The sequence below is a fragment of the Pelobates fuscus genome, chromosome 4 (assembly GCF_036172605.1).
Source record: "Pelobates fuscus isolate aPelFus1 chromosome 4, aPelFus1.pri, whole genome shotgun sequence".
NCBI lineage: Eukaryota > Metazoa > Chordata > Amphibia > Anura > Pelobatidae > Pelobates > Pelobates fuscus.
In genome coordinates this window covers 108687050-108714037 of record NC_086320.1, presented here as the reverse complement: position 1 = coordinate 108714037, position 26988 = coordinate 108687050, and the positions used below count along the sequence as shown (strand labels likewise).

The 26988-nt window shown below is 41.6% G+C and overlaps 1 protein-coding gene across 1 annotated transcript in view; it reads right to left on the bottom strand.

Annotated features, from left to right (window-relative positions):
• KCTD1 (potassium channel tetramerization domain containing 1) overlaps positions 1-22546 on the bottom strand; it is a 115975-nt gene extending 93429 nt beyond the window's left edge. Inside the window, exon 1 of the mRNA XM_063451458.1 lies at positions 22300-22546. Coding sequence (XP_063307528.1) covers positions 22300-22308 — 9 coding nt within the window. The 5' untranslated portion in view covers positions 22309-22546. The remainder of the gene's footprint in view (positions 1-22299) is intronic.
• Between the last annotated feature and the right edge of the window lie 4442 nt (positions 22547-26988).

Here is a 26988-nt window from a genome sequence, read left to right as displayed (position 1 = left end):
TCTCCTAACAATTGCCTGAGAATGGCTGCCCAGTTGCCAATTGTTAATGATTAGTAGATACACCAACAATAGTAAATTGGGGCCCATGTCTATTCCTGACTATCAAGTAGCCTGCCCTATTATCCCAGCTTCCATGTTCCAGTTTTAGGTTTGACAAACCTTTCTGTAGTCAGTGATTTTACATTGTTCATCTGTCATCTTTCTAGTGAACTTCATCAGGCTGACCATGGAGCCTGCCCCCTGAAATAGAGCTACTTCTAGAGTATACTTTTATGACAAAGGAGAAAACTCCAGACAGTCAGTTCTTCTGGGGTTATTGGCTGGATATCATAGCTTTTAGTCCACTTTCTTTTTCTTTTCTTCTTTTAAATGAAAATCACAGTGAGAGCACGCAAGCGTCCATAGGAAAGCATTGTAAATGCTTTCCTATGAGACCGGCTTAATGCGAACGCAGCTCTTGCCACGCATGCGCATTCAGCCGAAAGAGAGGATCGGAGGCGGAGAGGAGGAGGAGAGCTCCCCGCACGGCGCTGGAATAAAGGTAAGTTTTAACCCTTTACTCTCCCCAGAGCCCGGCAGGAGGGTGTCCCTGAGGGTGGGGGCACCCTCAGGGCACTATAGTGCAAGGAAAACGAGTATGCTTTCCTGGCACTATAGTGGTCCTTTAACCCCTTAAGGACCAAACTTCTGGAATAAAAGGGAATTATGACATGTCACACATGTCATGTGTCCTTAAGGGGTTAAGTTAATAAAGAAAGATAATTTTTTTTCTCCCCTCCAAAGCAAACACATATTCTAGTCCTCTAAAGATTTGAAACAACCCAATGCATAGGGATTTCCTGTCGATTTCTCCAACATATATTTTAAAAGCGGATTTCTCTCACATTTATTTTGAATGCTCTCTGAGTTTGCAAATCCCGGCACTACAGGGTTGAGAAGCTTCTAGGAGCTTCAAGCTCCCTGTTGGAAGTAGCGGAGATTATTATTATTATTATTGCCATTTATATAGCACCAACAGATCGGGTAGCGCTTTACAATATTATGAGAGGGGACTATACTATAAAATAGGACAATTACAAATAAACTTACAGGAACAATAGGTTGAAGAGGACCCTGCTCAATCGAGCATACATTCTATAGGAGGTGGGGTGTAAAACACATTAGGACAGGATCAATAATTGCTTTTATTTGATGGTTACGTTTTCACTAAAGAGCTGCACTTGCACTTTATGGTTTAGGGTGGTATATCACTTTGCCCAGCTGAACCCAGGTAAGAAGTCAAACTGTTCTAAAACACAAAAATAAGTACAAGTAGGCACTCAATGTTTAAGTGATATATCACCAAGTGATATATGCCAAAAAGATATATACCGTATATATATATATATATAGATATATATACATATATATATCTATATATATATACGGTATATATCTTTTTGGCTTATATATATATATATATATATGTGTGTATATATCTTTTTGGCTTTTTTCATATAGATCAATAATTGCTTTTATTTGATGGTTAAGTCCCAGTTTTCACTAAAGAGCTGCACTTGTACTTTATGGTTTAGGGTGGTATATCACTTAAACATTGAGTGCCTACTTGTACTTATTATATATATATATTAGTGTATTACAGTATGTTAGAGTATAATGCATTGTAGTATTTAGGATAGCCAGTGATAGGCCAAACACATTCATAAAGGAATGCTCACCCGGTTTGGAACCTTTCTGCAACTGGCTCCAAATTTTACAACTTTGAGTCTGTTTGTTTCTGTGGTGACACTCCCCTTTTTTGAACCCAGATGTAGAATACAGATGAGGGTAGGCAAGTATAAATAATACCTTTTATTACCAAAAAAATATTTAAAATGCAAACAAATTGAGAATAAAAAAACAATATTGATAATAAAAAGAAAGCTGGTCCTCCCTTTCCTTCTGACTTCTGAGACACGATTCGCCTAAAACAATTAGAATTACTACTACTTATTGGGGGGCAGGGGTTTACAGCTATATCATCTGAAGTATCTGTTCAAATTTCAAGATCACATGTTTAAACCAGCAGGGTTAACACACAATTGTTTTACAATGTCAATAAATTAAGCACCATTGTGTTTCATGACATTAACATGTAACCACATGGCATAGTGCAAAACAAGAGAAAATCTCCAAGTGCTTCCTTGGAAAATAATATATACGTATATAAAATAATATACAAGTGAGAAATGCAATACAGGAAAATATTCTAGGTCTTTGTTCAGATGTTTTTTGTTTGTTTTTTCCACCTGATCCATAGAGTCTAATGGATTCCATCTCCACATGCTTAACACAGACATCCCCATTGGCTGATAAATGACCAGCCCAGTAATTGCACTTGTACTTCCAATTTTGATGGTAATTGTTATTGTATGTGTAAAGTTTATTTTCCCTCCGGGTCAGTACCATTACATGCTCTCTAATATATCTGTGCTTTGCTCCAGGGTGCTGCTCTAGCTTACGAAACATGCTCTGAAAGTAGAAGAGTCCTATACAGTTACATTTCCTGCTGCAAAAACATGATGCTAAATATTTGTGCCGAATGAAGAAAGACTGTTACAGTACACTCTGCACAGAAAATGATTTTAGGAGATATGGCAATATTATCCATAGTAAACCTAATAAAGTTTCACTGACTGCCTAAGCCTCAACACTTTTGGCTAAGCTTCTAGGTATGAAAAATATCTAATATAGATGTCACTATATAACGCTCCACATATTGTATTATTATAAAAATAAACATTTTCCATCTCTAGTGATTTTTTTGATTTTTTTTATGGCTTATGTGTCAATGAGGAAAATGTTCTAGATTTTAGTAGATCACGAGCTTATTTATCAAGCTCAAGTTTAAGCAATATTTAAAATGGAATTTTCAGAAATTATATAAATGCAGAACTTTGCTCCAGAATTTATCTAGAGTCGGTACTAGAAACCACGTGACCCCTGTGCGAAAATTGCCCTGGGGTTCCCCCCAAACATCTACCTCCCATCCCATATGTCCCCGAAAATTACCCTGTGGTTCCCCCCATACATCTAGCTCCCCCACGTACGTCTACCCCCCCACCCCATATGTCCCCACCCCCACACCTGCAGACAAACAGACACACAAAGACACACACATACATGTAGACACACACATACAAACAAACACACACACATAAACACAAAGACACACACACAAACACACACACATACAAACACACATACGCACAGACACACATACATGTAGACACATACAGACATACAAACACACACAGATACATATACATACAGACACATACATACAGACACACACACATGGGCATGGTGGCGGGCACGCAGTCGGAGGGGTCCACAGGGCGTCCGGGCCCCCTGTGGAGTTTGTGTTTGGCTGTAATGTTCCTCTTAATCATTTACTGTACCCACACATATTATATACCATTTTTCTTGCCATTAAATGGTCTTTCTAAAGATACCATTATTTTCATCATATCATATAATTTACTATAAAATAATTATAAAGTATGATGAAACAATGTAAACAATGTAAAACAACACACTTTTTCTAAATCCAAAATCTGTTACGGATCTACAACCGCCCAAAAACACCCATGCTAAATAGTTTCAAAATTTTGTCCTGAGTTTAGAAATGCCCATGTTCTTAGTCATGTTCTTAGCTTTTTTTTTGGAAAGTTTTAGGGCTATAAGTACAAGTAGCACTTTCCTATTACCAACCCCTTTTTTTTTTTTACATTGTAACACAGATATCTGTCAGGAATTCCCGAATAACCCTTCACATGTATATATTTTTTAAAAGATGAAAACTAAGGTATTAAACTTCGGGTATTTTGACTTTTTTCATGCAACCATTTTACCACCAATCTATGCCAAATTTAAAAAAGTAAAAAATTATTGGTGATTTTTGTGACACACAAAGCAATTTAAGAATACATGTATGGAGAACTTTAAGGGTTACTACCAAAGAACACCCCAATATGTGTTCAGCAACATCTCTTGAGTACAATGATACCACCCATGTATAGGTGTGTCGGGTTCTCTGGGGGCTAAAAGACCGTATTTGGAGGGTGCTCATTTCAGTTTTCAAACTTGGAATTTTCACAGCTGGTCATCATGCACCCATGTCCTATTTGGGACATTTTTGAAGCCGGCCAATGTAATTTACCCCCATCAAACTATATATTTTTGAAAAGTAGACACTCTAGGGTATTTAAGGTGGTGGTATTTTAACACTTTCCATGCACTAATTCTACCATCAGTCTTTGTCATACTTTTGGATAGTCATTTTTTGTGTTATTTTTCTCTCACACTGTAATTTAGGCATGGATTCCTGGTATGTGTTACTGACAAAGAACACCCCAATATGTGTTCAGCAACATCTCCCGAGTACAACAGTGCCCCCAATGTACAGGTTTTATGGGTTTTGGCAAACTTAGAGGGGTCAAATGTAGGGCTTTCCCCTTTTCCATATTTGCACATTTACCAGATCGGTTTGCTGAGCCTCTGTTGACTTTGAGACCGTATAGCAGCCCAGGAATGAATTAATGTAATTTTAATTAATTAAAGATATTAACTACACAGTTCTAAATTACACATCACTAAGCAGTTATGATCAAAGGGAAAAACACAGGAAACATACAGGATATCAACAATGATCTTAGAGAAGTGATTCTAAGATCATTGTTGATGTCTTTCCTCCTTGGCATTGTGTTAACACACAAGTAAATGCTCCAGTCCAGCAATTGCTAAAACTTTGGATTTTATAGAGGTGGTCAGACTTGCTGATGATCAATTTATCAAGGGCATTTGATTAGCAGCACATGTCTGCTACTTATCCTCTAATTTTCCTATGGAAGCAGTAAGGGTGTACGCACACATGGCGTCTCCATTTTGGCATAATTTGATTGTATTTTTTTTTTTAAATGTACTGCTCCTCTTTTTCAACTGTATCTGTTACTTTTTCTCACTTGATCTGTTAAACCAAAGAAATGCTCCTATCAATGTACTGCAAAGTATATAATTTGCAGTACACTGATTGGTCCACTTTCACACGAAATTTGGGCATCCCGCAAATGTTTCTCTTTTGGGGTCAATAGTTTGGCCGAGTGGTATTTTCTCACCATGCACAATTTAATGAAACGGTATACATACAATTACAAGCCTTACTAGTTGAAAACCTCCACTTGATTATAGCACACTTCAATTTACCCAGCTATGGGAACTCCAACCACAGCTATTCTATACGACTACCATCCCCACTGTAAATATGGGCTTTTATACAAAGTATTTCAAATGGGTTACACACTGCAAAACTAATGGTATTACAAAAAAATCAGAGTACAGTTTATTAAAAGTTCTTACACTTTATTAAACATTCAACTTATCTTGCATAATGATGGGCAGCTACTATAATAGATACAATTACAGTTTAATTTATACTGCACGTGTAATGCCACCTCATCCGGTTTCAAGCTATTCATACTTGCAATTCTATGTGAAGATTCACTTGGTATATTTATTTATTTCTAAAATATATTACCAGGAAAGATACATTGAGATTTCTCTCGTTTTCAAGTATGTCCCGGGTCCACAAAACATTGCATTGATACATTAGGGTACAATAAAATACAAAAACAATATTAATCCACAATTTATACCAAAAAGTATATGGCTCCCTCATGCCAAATTCTAACAGTAGGATTTAATTAATTGAACAGTGGTAAATTAGAGTATTATTTTTATATGATTACTTTAAAATGCAGGATCAAGTCAATTTAATTGCAATGTTTTCCATTGATTTTGCACTATCCACAGATTGAAAAACATGTAATTTGCTTAATATAAAATTAAGTACTAAAAACTACTTAAAGGACCACTATAGTGCCAGGAAAACAAACTTGTTTTCCAGGCACTATAGTGCCCTCCCCCTCCCGCCGGGCTGAATGGAGAGGAAGGGGGTTAAACACTCACCTTTATCCAGCGCCGGAGCTCCCTCGGCGCTGGGGACTCTCCTCCTCCTTTGGCCGTCATCGGCTGAATGCGCATGCGCGTCAAGAGCCGCGCGCGCATTCAGCCAGTCCATAGGATAGCATTCTCAATGCTTTCCTATGGACGCTGGCATCTTCTCACTGTGAAAATCACAGTGAGAAGCGCGGAAGCGCCTCTAGCGGCTGTCAATGAGACAGCCACTAGAGGCTAGATTAACCCATATGTAAACATAGCAGTTTCTCTGAAACTGCTATGTTTACAGCAGGCAGGGTTAATCCTAGATGGACCTGGCACCCAGACCACTTCATTGAGCTGAAGTGGTCTGGGTGCCTATCGTGGTCCTCTGAAGAGTTACTCCAAGCATCAATACCATTAAAGCTTTCTTAAGTGGTGCCAGGAGTACCATGGCCCTATTTCCGGGTAATGAGGAAAACCATTTTGCTACTTTTCCCCTCACTAACTTGGGTCCACGCCGGACTCTGATCTAGCCATGTGCTGTGCTGATTCCGTCTCCATTCATTGGCTGAGAGTGTCAGCTGACTGCTCTAAGCCAATGAATATAATTCTGCATATTGGACTATACACAGAATTGACATTAACCAGCTGTGAACTCTAATTCTGGACTGGTTAATGATGCCGCTATGATGCTGCCAGGGGTAGAGTTATAACTGGGAGCAGAGGGGTTAAACTACGAATGTGCAGCATTTCAAAGTTAAATACAGACTCCAGGCACCATGGCCAGTTCAAATCACTAAAGTGGTCATGGTGCTTGGCGCAGTGCTTTAAAAGAACATTCTAATGTTAAAAATATAAACATTTATTTTGTGCTCCATATTGTGTTATTACATATCAACAGTAGCTTGGTAATTGCCTTGATCGGCATGTACCGGTAGCTCCCACCACCACCATTGTTTTTTTAGTTGAGAATGATGCCATCGGTATTGGATATCTAGGGCTGGACTGTGCCATTCATAAGGAGTTCGGCAAAAGGAAAATCTCATCAGTCTTCCAAGATTGTGATTCTGTATGTAAGGCGTATGTGGCGTAAGTTAGGTTAAAGGAACACTATAGTCACCTAGACCACTTCAGCTCAATGAAGTGGTCTGGGTGCCAGGTCCCCCAGGTTTTAACCCTTCAGATATAAACCTTGCAGTTTCAGAGATAACCCTTGCAGTTTCAGAGATAACCCTTCAGATATAAACCATTGCAGGGTTAATCCAGCCTCTAGTGGCTGTCTTCCTGACAGCAGCTAGAGGCGCTTCTGCGACGCTCAATGCGAAAATCGCATTGAGCACGCAGAACGTCCATAGGAAAGCATTGAGAAATGCTTTCCTTTGGGCGTTTTTAATGCACGCGCAGCTCTGGCCGTGCACACGGCTCCACTTGGGAGCTGACGTCGGAAAGGGAGGAGAGGTGCTGAGGGAGCCCGGCGCTTGATAAAGGTAAGTGTCTGAAGGGGTTTTAAAGCCTTCAGCCCAACAGGACGGGGGCCCTGAGGGAGGGGGGGACCTAAGGATTATATAGTGTCAGGAAAACTAGTTTGTTTTCCTGACACTATAGTGATCCTTTAAGGGCCGTGATTTTTAAAGGCTTTTGCAGATTAGGACAGCAGAAGAGAAAAATATTTGTGAAGATGATTAACCAACTGTTCTATTTTTTTTTCTATATATTGAAGTAGTAAGTTGGGTGTCAAGAAGTCTGTTAAGAATGCTGAAGTTTAAGAAGTTAGGCAATACAAAGGATACCTAACAGTTAACTGTATATGGTAGTAAAATAAAGGCCCTCAGTCTCACAATTCATTACAATGTTTCAAAAAGTCCTATATTTTACTATAATACACAGTGTACCATTATGTATACTATCCATTATACATTTAATGCTTGTTTGCATTTGTAAATTTGTTTTACTTTGGAACATGTATTGATTCATTTTATTATTATTATTATTGCCATTTATATAGCGCCAACAGATTCCGTAGCGCTTTACAATATTTTGAGAGGGGGGGATGTAACAATAAATAAGACAATTACAAGAAAACTTACAGGAATAATAGGTTGAAGAGGACCCTGCTCAAATGAGCTTACAGTCTATAGGAGGTGGGGTATTAGAAACATTAGGATAGGAAATATCAAGTAGGAGTGAAGCAGAGCTGGAGGAGAGAGCAAAGCACTATCCCATAGGGACAGGTATGTAAGGGAGAGATTACTCTGGGAGGCCATACGCTTTCCTGAAGAGATGGGATTTAAGGCCCTTCTTAAATGATTGAAGACTAGGGGAGAGTCTGATGGCAGTAGGCAAGTTATTCCATAGGAGAGGAGCCGCCCGTGAGAAGTCCTGCAAGCGTGAGTTGGCCGTACTGGTGCGAGCAGCGGTCAGGAGGTGGTCGCGGGCAGAGCGGAGGGTACGAGGAGGAGCATACCTCTGGATCAGTGAAGAGATATAAGAGGGGCTGGAATTGTTCAGTGCTTTAAATGTATGGGTTAGCACTTTGAATTGACTCCTATAGGATACAGGGAGCCAATGTAAGGACTGGCAGAGGGGCAGGTGTGAGAGGACCGACTGGATAGGAAAATCAGTCTAGCTGCAGCATTCATTACAGACTGTAGCGGGGCAGTACGGCTTTTGGGGAGACCAATCAGGAGAGGGTTACAGTAATCCATGCGGGAAATTACTAGAGCATGGACAAGCTCCTTGGTAGCATCTTGCGTAAGAAAGGGGCGGATGCGGGCTATGTTTTTGAGTTGGAACCTACAGGACTTGGCAACAAACTGGATGTGAGACTCAAAGGTGAGACCAGAGTCAAGTATGACGCCAAGACAGCGCGCTTGTAGGGATGGACTTTGTGCTAATACTTTCCAAGCTAGAGTAGGTAACAAACGTAATGATTCAAATTTGGTATTCACAATGATCTGTGTTTAATGGGGTACAGCGTTATTGATAAATTAAGTTTTCCTACCATAGATATGCCAAGAAATTAAACTAAACAAAAGATGGTATTTAAATGTTTCCAATGGAACAGAGCCCTCTAGAGTGAAAAAAACATGCTGTCTTTCACCGCAGGCACAATTAATACACCAAAGTTACTGCAGTAAATTTAAAAAAAAATAAAAAATGGTGCTTTCATTTCAGCAAGTCTATTCCACAGCGATTAAAAAAATTAAAGTCATGTATGTTAACATAAAAGCAGTTAATTAAATACTTTAATCTTTGAAATGGAAAGCTACAGAAAAAGAACCAATTTTGTTAACAAACAAAATTAAACTATAAATGAGAAAAGGAAAATCAACCTTATTAAAAAAAAATTAAAAGGATTATAAAAAAATAAAAATAAAATTGTATATATGTCATATTTTTGATCTTTTTCTATATAGATTGTGTGGATGATGATCAACTGCTGATAAGGTAAACACAAAAAAAAGCTTTTTGTTCTTTTTACATTTGATAAAAAAAGAGGCCAAGGATATTTCGTACCCAGAGGGTATTCTGAAATAAACCTGTATCTCTTCCTCTGCTAGATCATTAAGTTAGGTTTCCAGCTGTCTTATTCTTAAAGGAACACTATAAAGGTAGCAATACAAATATATATATTCCTAATGCTATATAGAGTCTCTTCACTATTCAGATTAAAGGTTACCCCCTAACAAATAAAGGATTTTCAACCTCTTTTCCAGTGCCAAGACTCACTCGGTGCTGCCATTTGCTCCTCCTCCCACATCGTAATCCAACAGGGGTTGCTTCATTGTCTTCTTGTTTACACCAATGCTTCTCACAGAGAAGCATTGGGTAATGCTTCTCACAGAGAAGCATTGGGTCAAGAAGCTCATGCGCAGCGAGCACCTTACACACATACAATTAAATGTTTTGAATATCATATAACCTTGGTAACAAGCTCCTAAAGGGACTCAAGTAGCTGTCAGGAAGACAGCCACTAGAAGTGTATTTAAAATTGCATCTACTAAACGGCAACATTTTAGATTTTAGTTCTAAAATTCCAGGGGCACTTCATCCAGACCACTTAATTGGCCTGAGTGCCTTTGGTGTCCCTTTAAGATTGACATAGCATCAAGGCAGACAAAGTTGAAAAAAAATAAAAAATGTTGGTCTAGCCTTCTTGATACTCTTGTTGTAGTGTTAATCTTGAGGCCCACATGCAAAACATGTCTTAAATGGACCAGTCACCAGACCCACTGTTTTGTCTTAGAAAAGACAGTGTTCACACTGCTGCCCAAGTCCACTTTTTATGACTATCACTCATACAGTCACAAGAGGGACTTTTTGGGTGCGGTATTGGCAAGATTGCAGACCCGGCATTCAGCGGCTCCACTCTCTGAACTCTGAAGAAATGCATTGAATCAATTGATTTGCCACTGATGCGCACTAGCCCACCAATGCTTGTCCACAGAAAAAGCATCGGTTTGGCTGAGATATTCAATATTGATATCAGGCAGGGTGACTGCAAGGAGATCAGCATGGTGAGGGCTAAAAGGTAAGTAAACCTGTAATTTTTTTCCACATTGGGTGGGGGATGTTGTCATTTCAATAGTTACACCATTATAGCTTAATGAATACTTGTAGTCCTAGTGCTATAGCGTTCTTTTAAAAAAATGTATGTGCTGGAGCAGGGGAGGTGGGCTGGGGGGAACCCCAAGTAGCACTATTTGTTAGCCCTAAATCCCCCATAATTCTGAAAAAAATAGCACCTCCACGTATATAATTATTGACTGTAACACTAAAGGAACACAATAGTGATACAAATACAAACATGTATTGTTAACTGTATAGTGTTCCCATAACTGTCATCCGCACTTGCAGGGGCTTAGAAGGTAAGTTTTATCTACGTTCCATCCCGCAGCACGCTGGTCTCTGTGCTGGTTATCTGCCTCCTTGGCGGAGCGGCAGCACAAAACTCTTGCAAAATCCAATCGATGTTCACTGGATTTGTATGAAATGTTCATTTTATTTGCAGAATTTTGACTTTTTACATGGCATCTGCTGAGTATAACTTCCCGCTTCTCTTCCACTCTGGAGAGCCAGAAGCTCCTGCACTCCTGAGTTAAGCCATGCTGCATTGTCTGAGAGCATCTGCATTGTCTGAGAGTTCTCACCCAGTGAGCTAGGGCTTGCAGCAGTGGGCTTCGCTCAGGCAGACAGCTTCTGGGCCCCAGACCAGAAGGGAAGGGGACAGGGAGCGGCAGTTGTGTATTTTGGAATCATGCTGCCCTAGGCATGACGAATCTCCCCCGGGTACCCCCCTAAACTAAATTTGCCCCAAACCTTCCTGTCAAGGCTGCACCTCTTCCTATTTAAGACCAACACACACTTTGACTGACAGGTACACTCCGAGATACACACTCTGACAAACACACTCACTGATTTGACACACTGACAGACACATAATCGCTCAGAAATACACAGACACACACACTCGCTGAGAGACACACACAAAAAACACATTCACTGACAGACACGCACAGTCTCTAACAGACATACACACCCATTCACTGACACACACACACCCTGATACTGACAGACTCACATTCACAAACATTGCTTCACACACACAAATTGTTATTCGTTTTTTGTATTAAATTTAAATCCACCCAGCCTCCCTACATTTGAGAGAGCTGGAGTGAATTCTTTCCCTGGGGTGAGGTAGGCCTGCTGGGCTGGCTGCTGCTGCCTCCGGGGCTCTCTTCAGGGCTGTCTGGTGGCTGCTGGGCTGACTAACAGCTGCTGTGCGGTCGGTTAATGCAGTCGGCGAGGGAACTGTAACATTACCGTTCAGCTCCCTTGTGCGCCACTTAGTGATGCTGGGACCCGGAGGGACGTCATATTCTAGCTCCATCATCAGGGCCGGATTAAGAGCACAGTGGGCCTGGTGCTGACAATTATGATGGGCCTAATTACGGAATCTTAGCGACCAAAAACACTAAAACAGTCATACTTCCCAAGCGTCATGTATCTGATGGAGATGGTGCTGGAGGGAAACCCATAGGATGCAGCTATAAGAAAACACACTCTATGCTAATCTCTCTCTAATTTATGCTTTCATATTTCAAGTAAATCCATAACCCCTAAAAACAGTGTCCAGTGAAGCAGGAAATCAATGGGCGGGGTAAAAGGGTGTGCCACTGGTGCGACCAGACCTGCCAAAAGGGGAGAACATGACCAGGCCTGCCAAAAGGGGAGAACACGTGACCAGACCTGCCAAAAGGGGAGAACATGCCCAAAAAGGGGGCATGTCTGTCCAAAGAATTTGAAGGACAGCCTGGCATGAATGCATGTCAGGCTGCCCACCAATCCTGCAGGCTGTCCAACTAAGGGCATACTATGCAGGCAGCACCCTGAGCAGGGCCGGCCTTAGGGGTGTGCGAGCTGTCCGGCCGCACAGGGCGCCATGGAGCAGGGGGCGCCGTGCGGCCGCACAGCCGGCCGGGATTAAAAAAAAAAAAAAAAAAAAGGTTTTTTTTTTTTTTTTTTAATTTGCGGCGGGGGCGGAGCTTACCGTGCGGCGGGGGCGGAGCTAAAAGCGCCGGAAAACTGCTGCAGGGGAAGCAGGAAGGAGTCCCTGCTTCCCCACCAAACAATCACCAGAAGCTGCACTGCCTCCACAATGAACTCCACAGGTAACTGTGTGATTGTCAGGTGAGTGTGACTCTCTGCCTGTGTGTATTACTGTCTGTGTGTGTGTGTGTGTGACTGTCTGCCTCTGTGTGTCTGTGTGTATGACTGCCTGTGTGTGTGTTACTGTCTGTGTGTGTGTATATGACTGTCTGCCTCTGTATGTCTGTGTGTATGACTGTCTGCCTGTGTGTGTCTGTGTGTGTGTGTGTGTGTGTGTATGACTGTCTGCCTCTGTGTGTGTGTGTGTATGACTGTCTGCCTCTGTATGTCTGTGTGTATGACTGTCTGCCTGTGTGTGTCTCTGTGTGTGTGTGTGTGTGTGTATGACTGTCTGCCTGTGTGTGTGTGTGTATATGACTGTCTGCCACTGTGTCTGTGTGTATTACTGTCTGCCTCTGTGTGTGTGTCTGTGTGTATGACTGTCTGCCTCTGTGTGTATGACTATCTGCCTGTGTGTGTGTATTACTGTCTGCCTCTGTGTGTGTGACTGTGTATGCCTGCCCCTGTGTGTATGACTGTCTGCCTCTGTGTGTATGACTGTCTGCCTCTGTGTGTCTGTGTGTATGACTGCCTCTGTGTGTATGACTGTCTGCCTCTGTGTGTATGACTGTCTGCCTCTGTGTGTCTGTGTGTATGACTGTCTGCCTGTGTGTGTCTGTGTGTATGACTGTCTGCGTGTGTGTGTGTGTGTATGACTGTCTGCCTCTGTGTGTGTGTATGACAGTGTGTGTGTCTGTGTGTATTACTGTCTGCCTCTGTGTGTGTCTGTGTGTATTACTGTCTGTGTGTATGACTCACTGTCTGCCTGTGTGTGTCTGTGTGTGACTGTCTGCCTTTGTGTGTCTGTGTGTATGTGTATGACTGTCTGCTCGTGTGTGCGTGTGGATGGCCGTCTGACTCTGTGTGTGTGTGTGTTACAAATATCACGCATAGCATACATATCACACACAGTCATCACACGTACTATTACATACACAGACAACACAAACATAACAGCATACATGGATGACAGGGGGGGCGAAGGAAGATTTTTCGCACAGGGCGTCTAAATGCCTAAGACCGGCCCTGACCCTGAGCTTGACATAAATGCGTCTAATGATGCGCTCACTCCATGCTTTCTAAGGACTGTCCCCTAGCACTCGCTGGTCCACTTGTCTCCTTACCTTCTTACTAGCAGGCAGAAGTTCCTGGTATATAATCTGAGAAAGAGAAAAGGTGTATGTAGTAAGTGTAAAGGAAAGGGGACATGCCACAGTGTTAGAGAGACCAACGTCTGCATTACCTAAACTAATTTTATTGTCAGCCAGTCCATACAAGTTTTGTTCCCATACATCCCTCTTAAGCTTCCAAACTTAAAGGGACACTATAGTCACCAGAACAACTACAGCTTATTGTATTTGTTCTGGTAAGTACAATCATTCCATTCAGGCCTTTTGCAGTAAACACTGTCTTTTCAGAGAAAATAACTTCACTGGCCACTCCTTAGATGTCTGCTAGAGGTGCTTCCTGGGGCAGTACTGCCTAGTGTGCAGCACTGCCATTCAGTGCCTCCACCCTCTGCATGCAGACACTGAACTTTCCTCATAGAGATGCATTGATTCAATTTATCTTTATGAGGAGATGCTGATTGGCCAGGGCTATGTTGGGCTTGTGCTGGCTCTGCCCCTGATCTGCCTAGTTGACAGTCTCAGCCAATCCTATGGGGAAGTATTGTAATTTGCTCAGACCACCACTTCTGATGATGTCAGCAGACAGTCAGTTCAGAGGCAGAGCCAGCAGCTGCAGACTTGAATACAAGTTATATTTACTATACTTAGGGAGGCAAGAAGGGGCCAGGGTGGTGGTTTTAACATAATAGGGTCAGAAATACATGATTGTGTTCCTGACCCTATAGTGCTCCTTTAAGCAAGAGTATGTGAAGAGTAGTTAGGGTTGCCACCTTTCTTGGAAAAAAATACCAGCCTTAATCACTTGTATAATCACAAGGAGTGACATCAGAGAAAATTCTGTAAAATCACCAACAAACTACTCACAGTTTGAGTCTGCTGTATAGATGGATTGCTCCCAGTGTCTCAGTCTCGCAAGTCACCCAGTGTCTCAGTGTCCCTATGTATCACAGTGTCCCCATGTCGCCCAGTCCCCTAGTCTCCCAGTGTCTCAGTGTCCCCATTTCTCCCAGTGTCCCAATGTCTCAGTGTGTCCCCATGTCACTAGGATACTGGGGACACAGTGAGACATGGGGACATTGAGAGACCCGGGGACACAGAGACATGGGGACACTGAGAGACCTGGGGACACAGAGACATGAGGACACTGGGAGACATGGGGACACTGAGACACTAGGGACACAGACACTGGGAGACATGGGGACACTGAAACATTTGGGGACACAAAGACACTAGGGACACAGAGATATGGGAACACAGACACTGGGAGACTAGGGGACACTGGGAGACTAGGGGACATTGGGGACACTGGCTGGGAGACAGACACTTGGGGACACTGGGAGACATGGGAACAGTTGTGGACATAGACATGGGGACACTGGGACATATAGGGGCACTGGGAGACATGGGGACACTAGGCACACTGTGACACTAGGAACACAGACACTGGGAGACATGGGGACACTGAAACATTTGGGGACACTAAGACACTAGGGAAACGACATGGGAACACAGACACTGGGAGACTAGGGGACACTGGGAGACTAGGGGACACTGGGAGACTAGGGGACACTGGCTGGGAGACATGGGGACAGTTGTGGACATAGACATGGGGACATAGTGTCTCGGTGTCTCCCAATGTCCCTATGTCTCACAGTGTCCCCATGTGTCTCAGCATCCCCATGTGTCCCAGTGTCCCCTAGTGTCTCAGTGTCCCCATGTTTTCCAGTGTCCCCAAGTGTCTCAGTGTTTCCAGGTCTCCCAGTGTCTGTGTCCCCATGTGTCCTAGTGTCTCAGTGTCCCCTAGTGTCTGTGTCCCCTAGTGTCTCAGTGTCCCCATATGTCCCCTAGTGTCTCAGTGCCCCCTAGTGTCTCAGTGTCCACATGTGTCCTCTAGTGTATCAGTGTCCCCATGTGTCCCTGCTGCCTTTCCCCCCATCCTTTCCCCCAGCTGCAGCTCCATCAGCCCCTATGTTAATCCGGCCCTGTCCATCATCACCTCTTGGTGCTCAAGGGAGCTGAGCAGGAAGTGCTCAGAGGATGGCTCTCCCCTGCCGCCCGCCAGCAATATTGCCAGCCACCCGCTTTTGGGGGACCCTGAGGTGGCCAGCCGGACAGCTTTTGGGTCCCCCATGAAAGAGGCTAACAAGGCACATGCCAGGGCTCTAAAGGGGGCGGCAATGCCTTGTTAGCCTCGCTGTAAATACAGCACTGGGGAGCAGCACCTGGAGAACCCCAGGTAAGAAGTCAAACCATTAAAAAAAATACCTCCCACCATTACAAAAAGGGACACTTTAATATTATTGGTGTGGCCAGAGGCAGAGATGTTCTGAGAAATTTTAGGTGATATTTATAGATGCTAAATTAGAAAAAGAATAAAACACATATGTAAAGACATTTTACTGTGAGTACTATTGCTGTGGATCGCACTGAAACACACAACCAATAATGAGCTCCTAGAAAAAAGGGACATTATGATAGAAAAGAGGGAAATGTTCCAAATCAGGAACTGTTCCTCCTAAACAGGGACACTTGGGACTGGGAGGTATGTTACTTACATTAGGAGGGCTCCAGGGCACTCCAGCACACTGTAGTAGTTATTATTATTATTGCCATTTATATAGTGCCAACAGATTCCGTAGCACTTTACAATATTATTAGAGGGGGGATTTAACTATAAATAGGACAATTACAAGAAAACTTACAGAAACGATAGGTTGAAGAGGGCCCTGCTCAAACAAGCTTACAGTCTATAGGAGGTGGGGTATAAAACACAATAGGACAGGAAATAGCAGTCAAATTAGGTGGGAGTGAAGCAGAGCTGGAGGAGAGAGTAGAGTGCTGCCCTTTAGGAGAGAGCAAAAGACAAGTATGTGAGGTAGAGGTTAGTCTGGGAGGCCATAAGCTTTCCTAAAGAAATGGGTTTTAAGGCACTTCTTAAACGATTGAAGACTAGGGGAGAGTCTGATGGCGGTAGGCAGGCTATTCCATAGGAAGGGAGCCGCCTGTGCGAAGTCCTGCAAGTGCGAGTTGGCCGTACGGGTGCGAGCAGAAGAGAGAAGAAGGTCATGGGCAGAGCGTAGTGACCGAGAAGGGGCATACCTATGGATCTGTGAGGAGATATAAGAGGGGCTAAGATTATTCAGTGCTTTATAGGTATGGGTTAGCACTTTGAATTGACTCCTATAGTATACAGGAAGCCAATGTAAGGACTGACAGAGGGGTGAGGTGTGAGAGGACTGACTAGAGAGGAAAATCAGTCTGGCGGCAGCATTCATTACAGACTGTAGCAGGGCAATACAGCTATTGGGAAGACCAATTAGGAGACAGTTACAATAGTCCATGCGAAAGATTACTATAGCATGGACAAGCTCTTTAGTAGCATCTTGTATAAGAAAGGGGCGGATGCAGGCAATGTTTTTGAGGTGGAATTGGCATGATTTAACAACAGACCGGATGTGAGGCTCAAAGGTGAGGCCAGAATCAAGAGTAACTCCTTGACAACGTGCTTGTAAGGATGGGCTGATATGGGTACCACCAATCTAAAGGGAGAGCGAGAGAGGAGGATTAATATTAGGAGGAAAGACAAAAAGTTCTGTTTTGGAAAGATTCAGTTTCAGAAAGTGGGAGGACATCCAATCAGAGATAGAAGATAGGCAAGAGGTGACACGTTCTAGGACATCAGGGGGACATCATTATAGTATATATGTGTGTTTAGCCTGGTAAAACACAATGTAAAGTATATTTTCAAGGTTTAATAGGACAAATTCATTAGTCAATATATATATATATATATTTTTTTTTTTTTAAAACACATTTTATTTTTTTAAACACATTTTTTACTCCTCTCGCCACACACAGTGCCTTGCAGCAGTTAATGAAACATGTTAAAATAATATACACAAAGGATTCGAATTTGTATAATGTAATCACTCATTACCTCAATAACAGCAAGTGTTGTGTTGATAATATTAAATAAAAACAGTTGCAGAATAGAAAGATGCTGGGGACCTGGACTGTTTTACTAATCATGAAGTACTGTAGTGTAATGGTATGCATGGATACATTTTAAGTTACATTTTTTTGTTAAAATTCATGTGTTGAAAAAAGTCAAACCCATGTTCCCATATTTAATTGGTACCGCACCCACTGTAATTAGTTTAAACACGTTGAACAGAACACTAAGTACAAATCTCAATATATTATACATTCTTTATTTATAAAACATATACACAGTCCATACTACTGGTTAGTATAATAATAATCCCAGCACTCCACTTGAAAATGTCCCTAGATGTGTTTCATGGCTAAATAAATAACAAAGACAAATGAAAATTACTGGGAATTAAAAATAAAATTAAAAATTTAGGCCAAAATAGCCAAATCAGTAAAATTGTCAGTTTTGATTTCAGTTTGGCTAGTTTGGGCTTAACTTTGAATTCTTGGAAATTCCCACTTTAGTCAATAACTCTGAAGGATTTAAAGCAGAGTGGTGAGGATCATTATTTGACGGTTAGTTGGTAGCCTGCCACTTAATTATCTTCAATAGGCATGTGCATGGGGAAAATTTTCGGTTCGGTTCGGCATTCCGAAATTCAGGATTTTCGCAATTCGGGACTTCGGCAATTCGGCACTTTAAGACTTCGGAACTTCGACACTTCTCTTGCAGCCGCTTGGTAGATAACTCCCTAATTCCCACGGTATTAGGGAGTTATCTACCAAAAGGCTGAAATACCTAAATTGGTCTTTCAGCCAAATTTACTAATACTAAGTAAAAATTACTTAGTATTAGTAAATTTTGACCCTACTCGCTATACCGCGAGTAGGGGCATGTCTAGTAAACAGTGAGCAGCCTGTGACTGCTCACTGTTTAATTTTTTTTTTCCCACGCTGTGTCATTTGACTCATAACTCTCTGATTGGTTACTTAATCCACCAATCAGAGAGTTATGAGTCAAATTACACAGTGTGGGAAAATTCCAAAGAACTTTCCCACGCTGTGTAAAATGACACAAAGCACTCTAATTGGTGGATTTCAAACCAACCAATCAGAGTGCTGTGACAGGTAAATGTAGAGACTTACCTGTCAGTCTCTTCATTTACCTGTCAGAGCACTCTGATTGGATGGCTTAAACCCACCAATCAGAGTGCTCTGAGCCTAATTGCAGGGTGGGGCAAGGCTTTATAAGCCTTCTCCCGCCCTGCAGAGCTCAGTCTGCGCGGAGCCCTCGCCGGGTGAAGAAGGATTATTTTTTTTGCGCTCGTTTTTTTTATTATAATTGCGTCGGTTATTATGTTTTTTTATTTGCCCTTTTTTGGGGGCTGAAAAAAGAAGATTTTAGAAGAAAGAAAACATCGAATGGTAAGCTTTTGTTTTTTTTTACAGGTACTTAGTTAAAGGTCCCCCCTTCATTAGTTTTTAGGGTGAGGGGGGTAGGTAGGGGGATAATTTTTATTGGGGGAGGGGGTGACTAGGGGTTTGGGGACCCCTAGTCACCTGGGGGGGATTTTTTTTAGGGCCGCTCAGGGGTGTGGGTCAGGGGGGAGGACCTTAGGCCCCCCCCTTATTAGTATTTAGGGCCCCCACCCGACGCTGAGGGGTGGGGGCCAGGGGGAAGGACACTAGGTCCCCCCCTCTTATTTCAATTTAGGGCCCCTACCCGCCGCTCAGGGGTGGGGGCCAGGGGGGAGGACATTAGGTCCCCCCCCCTTATTAGTATTTAGGGCCCCCACCCGCCGCTCAGGGATGGGGGCCAGGGGGAGGACCTTAGGTCCCCCCCCTTATTTTACTGTAGGGCCCCCACCCACCACTCAGGGGTGGGGGCCGGGGGAGGACATTAGGTCCCCACCGCTCAGGGGTGGGGGCCAAGAGGAGGACATTAGGTCCCCCCCCCTTATTTTACTGTAGGGCCCCCATCCACCGCTCAGGTGTGGGGGCCAGGGGGGAGGACATTAGGTCCCCCCCCATTATTCTGATTTAGGGCCCCCACCCGCCGCTCAGGGGTGGGAACCAGGGGGGAGGACAATAGGTCCACACCATCATTTTATGTTAGAGCCCCCACCCGCCACTCAGGGGGTACTATTTTTTTTTTAAAACAGTGAGCAGTCACAGGCTGCTCACTGTTTAATGGACATGCTCCTACTCGCGGTATAGCGAGCAGGGGCATAATTTACTAATACTAAGTAATCTTTACTTAGTATTAGTAAATTTGGCTGAAAGACCAATTTAGGTCTTTCAGCCTTTTAGTAGATAGCTCCCTAATACTGTGGGAATTAGGGAGTTATCTACTTATTCATTCCTGTCATTACATTGACTGGCCAAGTAACTTGCATTTTATATGAATGTATGTTACTTGATTGCTGTAAGTGATCCTGGCTATGTTTGTATACTTTTTATTTAAAATTATTTACAATGTAACATTCTTCTTCTTTCACTGGGTAAGTATATTAGTACTTAGGCACTTCGACACTTCGGTAATTTCGGAACTTCGGACATTCGGAAGTACCCGAATGTCCGAATTTCGTCCGAATACATATTCGGACCAAAACGAATTGCACATGTCTAATCTTCAACATATGACTACTTTTTAGGTTTGCTGCTGGTATAAAATGTATACTACACTATGAGCTCTACAAGCATATTATGTTTCTAAAAAAATGTTGCTCTCCTCTAGATCAAACGGTTGTGCTAAAATAGAAATAGCAAAACTTCACAGAACTAATTACAAAGCTTTTGGTGTCACTCTCCCACTAAGCATACAAGAAAACTGCATTTTTGTGACAATTTAATAATGTGACTTGAGGAATGTTACACAGCTACAACCACATTCCTAAAACTCCACACATCAACCCTCAAGTGTCCAGCATCAGAGTTATCCAGGAGTAAATATGCAGAAAACTGTACATATTAGGTTTATAATTTGTAGGATTTACAGAACAGGTTACAGTTACAAATGACAAATAAAATTCATAACATCTATGCTATGGATTGGATGGTGGAGCGAAACTGTAAAAGTACCTAAAATTTTTCATATGCATGCAAGACAAACCAAATAGACTGACAATATATTATATAGGTAATCATTATCCAAAGGCACATTTGAGATTTAAAAAAATAAAAATAAAATGTAAACAATATTTTGAAAACATGAGAGAAAATAGAATGTCTTTGTTCTAACTTAAAACTAAGAACTACTTTGGTGACATAATAAATCTGAAAAGTAAACGATTGTCATGTAGGCAATATGTATTGCTGCTGGAAATGTACACAATTTAATTGTTGAAATTCATATTTCTGCATGACTTCTGGGCTTCCACAACATGAATGGTTACACACATCTGCCAAAACAGACAGGGCAAAGCCATCACTTTGATCAATCTTCCAGCACACAAGCACCCACCGCCCCCTAGAGTCTACGGACAGCAACTACAAAAACCCTCCTCTACAAACAGTCCCTTTTGGAGCTGTCATGTCTGCGCCAAAAGAAATATAGATATGTACAGATATGTGTCAAACCCGCGGTAAAACTATTAAATAGAGACAAAAAGGTTTTTCTAATGGATGGATTTTCTTGGTTCTGCAAAGCGCAACTGGAAAACAAAAGGAAAACGAGACATCCTCGTTTGCCTTTAAATGACAGTAAAATAAGACAAACCCCCTTGGGCTAAATCTGCAGCAGCACAATGGCGCCCTTCAGAACAACAAGATCAGAGGGCTTTAGGTGAAGTGTGAGGAAAAGATAATCAAACGAGACAAAAAGTAATGCATGCAAAGCGCGTTTAGGGTGCCGGGGCTTTAGAACGCATGGTTCATAACAAGAGGGTAGGTATAGAGCAAGGCAGGTACACCCCCAGCGCCCATATTACCCATCATCCAGTAAGAAGAAGGTTTCTAAGTAACACTCTAGCAGGCATTCCACACTATAGAACCTGCCGTGGTCGGCCCCCTCTAGCGCCCCCAGTAACCCAGATAGCATTACCCCTCTACAACCAGGCTTCCAACTAACGCTTCAACCAACATTCCATTCCAGACCACAGTGCCTGCCATGGGCAGCCCCCTCCAACGCCCCCAGAACCCAAGATACCCTCACCCCCTAAGAACCGGGTTTCCAAGTAACGCTTTAGCCAACATTCCATTCCGTGCCATGGGCAGCCCCCAACCCCTTAGGGCATGAAACATATTAACCTCCACAGTCGGGCTTTGCCACAGATTGCCCTGTTTAGGTAAAACCTGTTTCATTACTAAGCTAAGCCATCCCCAGCACACTGACACACACACACACACACACACACACACAAAGCCTCTCACACAGACACCGATCGCTGAGTGAATCAAGGAAGTGCTGATGATGGAAGGAAAGGAGGAAAAAAAAACAGAGATTTACCAGGAACCTGGCACATGCGTATAAGCAAGTTGCGCCCTAAACTCCCCAGCCATACCATCCTTAGCAAATAATAGCAAAGCCCAGACCGTCAGATCTTCTTACCTGGAACATGGAAACACAAAGTCTGCTTTCCAACTTCCCCCTTCTCTTCTTTATTTTCTCTCTCTCTTTTTCTCTCTCTCCTTTCTCTTCCTCCTGATTTCTTCTAGCGATCTGCTCTGCTCGCTACACCAGAGAGAAATGCAATAGCTTTGCTAAGGTAGACAGAACAAAATACAGAGAATAGTTGCTCCAGGGCTTTGAAACCCCTCAAGGCAAGGATCAGGATACAATTAGCTCATGCCTCTACCTCCAGTCTAAATCAATCTCCAGAATAAAAAAAAAAGATGAAATTAAATTACTAGATCATACCAGCAACTGCCTGGCTCTTCTTTTTGCAATTATACATACATAGTATATATTTTGTTAACATATAAAGCGTGTATTGTTTGTGATATTTTTTCCCCCTCTGTGTGAGTGGAGAGAACAGCCTAGCTCAAGCCTTCAAGTTGCTTATTACTTCTCCCCTTGCACAGAAAAGCTGATTTTAATCGTTGTGATTAGTTTTGATGTAAGGTTTCCTCAGGCCATTTCTACAAATGGATGGAGTGTTTCTAGCCAGAAGAGAGAAAAGCAGCAGATGATGATAATTATAAGAATTGTTGGTTGTTTCTTTCTTTTCTTTTTTTTTTTTTGTATTTGTGTTTAGATATGTCTCTCTCCACTTCCCCAAGTTGACCTGACATTGTCACTATACTAAGGTCGTGCAACTTGTTGATAAGGATCACCTCCTGTCTGATCAAAGCATGTGTTATCCTTTGGCAGCAGAAGAATTATATGTATTTTTTTATTCCTATGGCTATATAACTTCCACAATGACGTGGACACAAATAAGCACAAGGAGACTGCTTTTACCCCAATCTAGTCTGAATCAGTGCCTTAGGGTGATACACAAACTCATTTCGAATGTTCAACCATGCAGAATTACAAAAGAGATTGAAGAAGTCCCATGCATTTTATTATTTAGTTTATTTGAAACTATAGGGAAATACACTGAGTATGATATTTAAAGGCATAGCCTGATTAGCAAAATAATTCTATGTTAACCTCATGGTTGCAAGATGGCTGTACAACTCATTTCAGATTAAGGACTTTTTTATTTTCTGTTTATTTCTACAGATTTGTTGAGTGAGATGAGGTAACACAGGAAATACTATTGCCTGTGATATATATTGAAAGTGAAGAATGCATGTGTCTCATTTCATAATTTCACCTCTGCAAACCGTTAGCAATGTTTTGGTATTTTTCCAAGGTAATTTCAGGAAATGAAACCTGAGATTTCAGGTTGGGAATATTAATTCTTATAAAACAAAAAGTACAGAGTTGCATATTGAATGATGATCCCTGCTGTGTTGTTGATGCTAATTCAAATACAATCCTACATTAAATGATATGCATGTGTTTTAGCTATATGTCTAACATTTATGTTTACTTGTACAGTTATTGTCTATTTTCTTTTTATCGTGTATTTACTTCTGTTGGTTTGGTTTGCAAGTTGTTGCTGTGCAAAATTACAGAAGAGATTGCTTTCATTAATGGTCTTCCTTGTAATCAATTGCAAGATTAGAATGTCTGTTAGATTTTTTGCATTTAAAGGGACGACAAATCAAGAGAAATCAACACTTTTATAAATCCCCTTAGTAACACCTCCTGGCTGTCTAGTAGGCTACCTCACTCGCTTTGAACTGTAGTGCAAAGCTAAAATGAGTGCTTCTTATAGAGAAACATTGGTTTTAATTTGACAGAAGTATTGTTGGCAGATTATAATTTCGTGCATGTGCCTTGTTTTCCAATGACTTTCTATGAAACACATCCATCTGATTGGACACAATTCCTCAGTAATGATGACTTCACAGGAAGTGGATCCGAGCTGTCTCAGCTCTGGAAAAAAGGTGAAGTTACTTGAGTTTTAATAATTTCAGTGCTGAAATGGGGGTATCAGTATACTACACACAAATATAAATTTTGCAATCAATTAAATATTTTTTATTTAATTGAGTTCACCAGAGGCAGAGTGGCTGCACAGGGGAGACTTATCTGGTTTAATGGTGAATTAAATCTTTAGTTTGTTTTTTAAACAAACTAAGGATGGATCTAAATTATTTTTATTAGTTATATAGCGCCATCAGATTCCGTAGCGCTGTACAATCTAAGCATAACCTGAATACTCTAATGCAAAAAAATTATATATTTATTTTTAAAGGGACACCTTGAGCACCAATATAACTTTAATGCATTTGATAGGTTTGACTTCAGTATACTGGATTTTCTCAAAGGTTTTTGCACTAACAAAAATATAAATGTTTTGCAGAATGCTGCAATCCGTAGCCACACCCCCTTCAGAAAATGACTTCCCTATTAAATATAAACACACATCTCAGTCACTGAGAGCACTTACTGATCTGAAATACAACGCAACCTGTATCAGAAGGAGGTTCATCCATTGAGACATATAGTAAAGTCGTCATTACCTAGTTTGTAGTTCTGTCTTCAGACGGGGTTGTGAATTAAAAGAAAATAGACAAAATGTAATCGTGACAACTTCAAATATCACCAATACAATTTTTTTCAATGAGGAATGCTAAAACACTGAATGCGTTATCTTTTTTTGTTAGGGTCTTCACAAATAGTTGCCAGATAGAATACCATGAGCACCAGTGAATGGTAGAGTTGGTAGGTCTTCACAAACTTTAATCACTTAGTACATATAAAAAACAGACATAGTATAAAACCATAAGATACATGAAAAAAGATTTTTAAAAAATAGTATACAGTTATAAACGCATATGTCACTAAGAGTGGCCAGAAAGGCAGCGAACAGGTCCCAAAGACCTACCGTGGCACGATATCACCTCCAGCAGGCTATCCAACAATCAGCTCTAGGTCTGAATCCCTGACATCAGGTGGAAGACCTTTCTCCTAGTAGGCGTGCAGTCTTTCGAGACAATATAAAATACAAGGCCAAATGCTCAGTTGAGCTTGTTATTGCCAGGAAGCTAATTAACATTCTATTGCAATTAAAAAGAGATATAATGTAAAGAAATCCTCAAATAACTTGAAAATGGGACACATTAGGAAAATAACTGCAGCATACAGGCAGAATTAGGTGACTAATTGTACAATGCAATATATGCTTTTAGACCCTATAATAAAATCTATATTTATTTTAAACTGCTTATATTTTATTTAGGAAAAGGTTGACTGTACATGCCAGTGGTTACTTAATTGCTATTTTAATGACTGATTATTTTAAAGAGCATGTTTTATGGTTGTACTTGAGTAGAATATGGACTAAATAACCTACTTCAAACTATCCCCCTAATGTTGTCACTTGATAAAAAGTAACATTTCTGTTAAGTGTAAATGCAAATAACATAACTAATCATTATATATAACAAGGTGCAAAGAGAAGAGAGTGAATAAAGAGTTTGAATAGAGGGGCGAAATAAGACAGCTAGAGGGGACAGGACAGGAGGAATAAAGGAAGAAAGAGGAGACCACAATAGTTTTTTATTTTTTATATTTATTTTGTCAATCTTTATTTTTCTGTGCTCAAAATTACAAACATGCTTGAGATGCCCCAATAGCAAAAACAAGCCAGCATAAACATTGCAAAATAAACATTATCAAGGCATATGAGACAACAGCACAATCTTTAAGTGTTAATAATGATAAGTTGGGAACATAACAGGTTTGGCATGCATATCTAGTCTGTGGGCATTCAGCAAGCTTGTGGGCTAAGGGAAAGACCTAGACATGCAGGATATAGGCCATATAGAAAGTAGGAAAAACAGAATAACGTAAGAAAAGACCGCAATATTTAAAGGGCAAAAAGATATATGCTAATCTATATGTATAAAGGTGAGAAAGCAGCAATTGAGCATAAAAGAGGAGAGTGGAGACCATCGGGATAAAATGGCAAAGTAGAGAGAGTGCTTGAATAAAGAGAAGACAGTAGACTAAATGGATAAAGTGGAGAGAGACAATACAGCGACTACAGTGCATGCTATAGCACAGATATGGTCAAACTGAGGCTCGCAAGCCACATATGGCTCTTGAGAGGGTCAAATGCAGCTTGTGAACCTTTTCAGGCTGGCACTACCACAAGGTGCCACAGATGGCTGCCTTAGGGAGCACCTGCACATCGCCGTGGTAGAGGAGCTTGTTTGCCTCTACCCGATCTGACAGTAAGTGCATGTACTGAGAGCGCCAAACTGCTTCCTGTCAGACTGGGTGCAAGGAAACGTGGTTTGGCCATGCTGCAAGGAGGAAGTAAGCTGGCACATGGGGGAGGAGATAGTAAGACACAAATGGGGGGAGGGGGAGGGGAACAGACATATAGGGAGGCTGGGGGGATGATAAACATGGGGGAGCTGGGGCAATGAGAAACATGAGGGGCCTGGGGGGATGAAACATGAGTAATTGGAGGAATGAGATAAATTGGGGGCTGGGAGAATGAGACACATGGGGGAATGAGACACATGAAGGCCTTGGGGAAAAAGACACATGAGGGGACTGGGGGAATGAGACACATGAATAGGGGAGCTGGTACACATGATGGGTTCTGTTCAATACTCCAATAAATTGAGTTGCGGCTCTTGAATATTTTTACATTTTAACATGAGGCTTTTACAGACATGATGTTTTGCCACCCCTGCTTAAGCATATAGCGAACTAATTGCAATTTAGCCC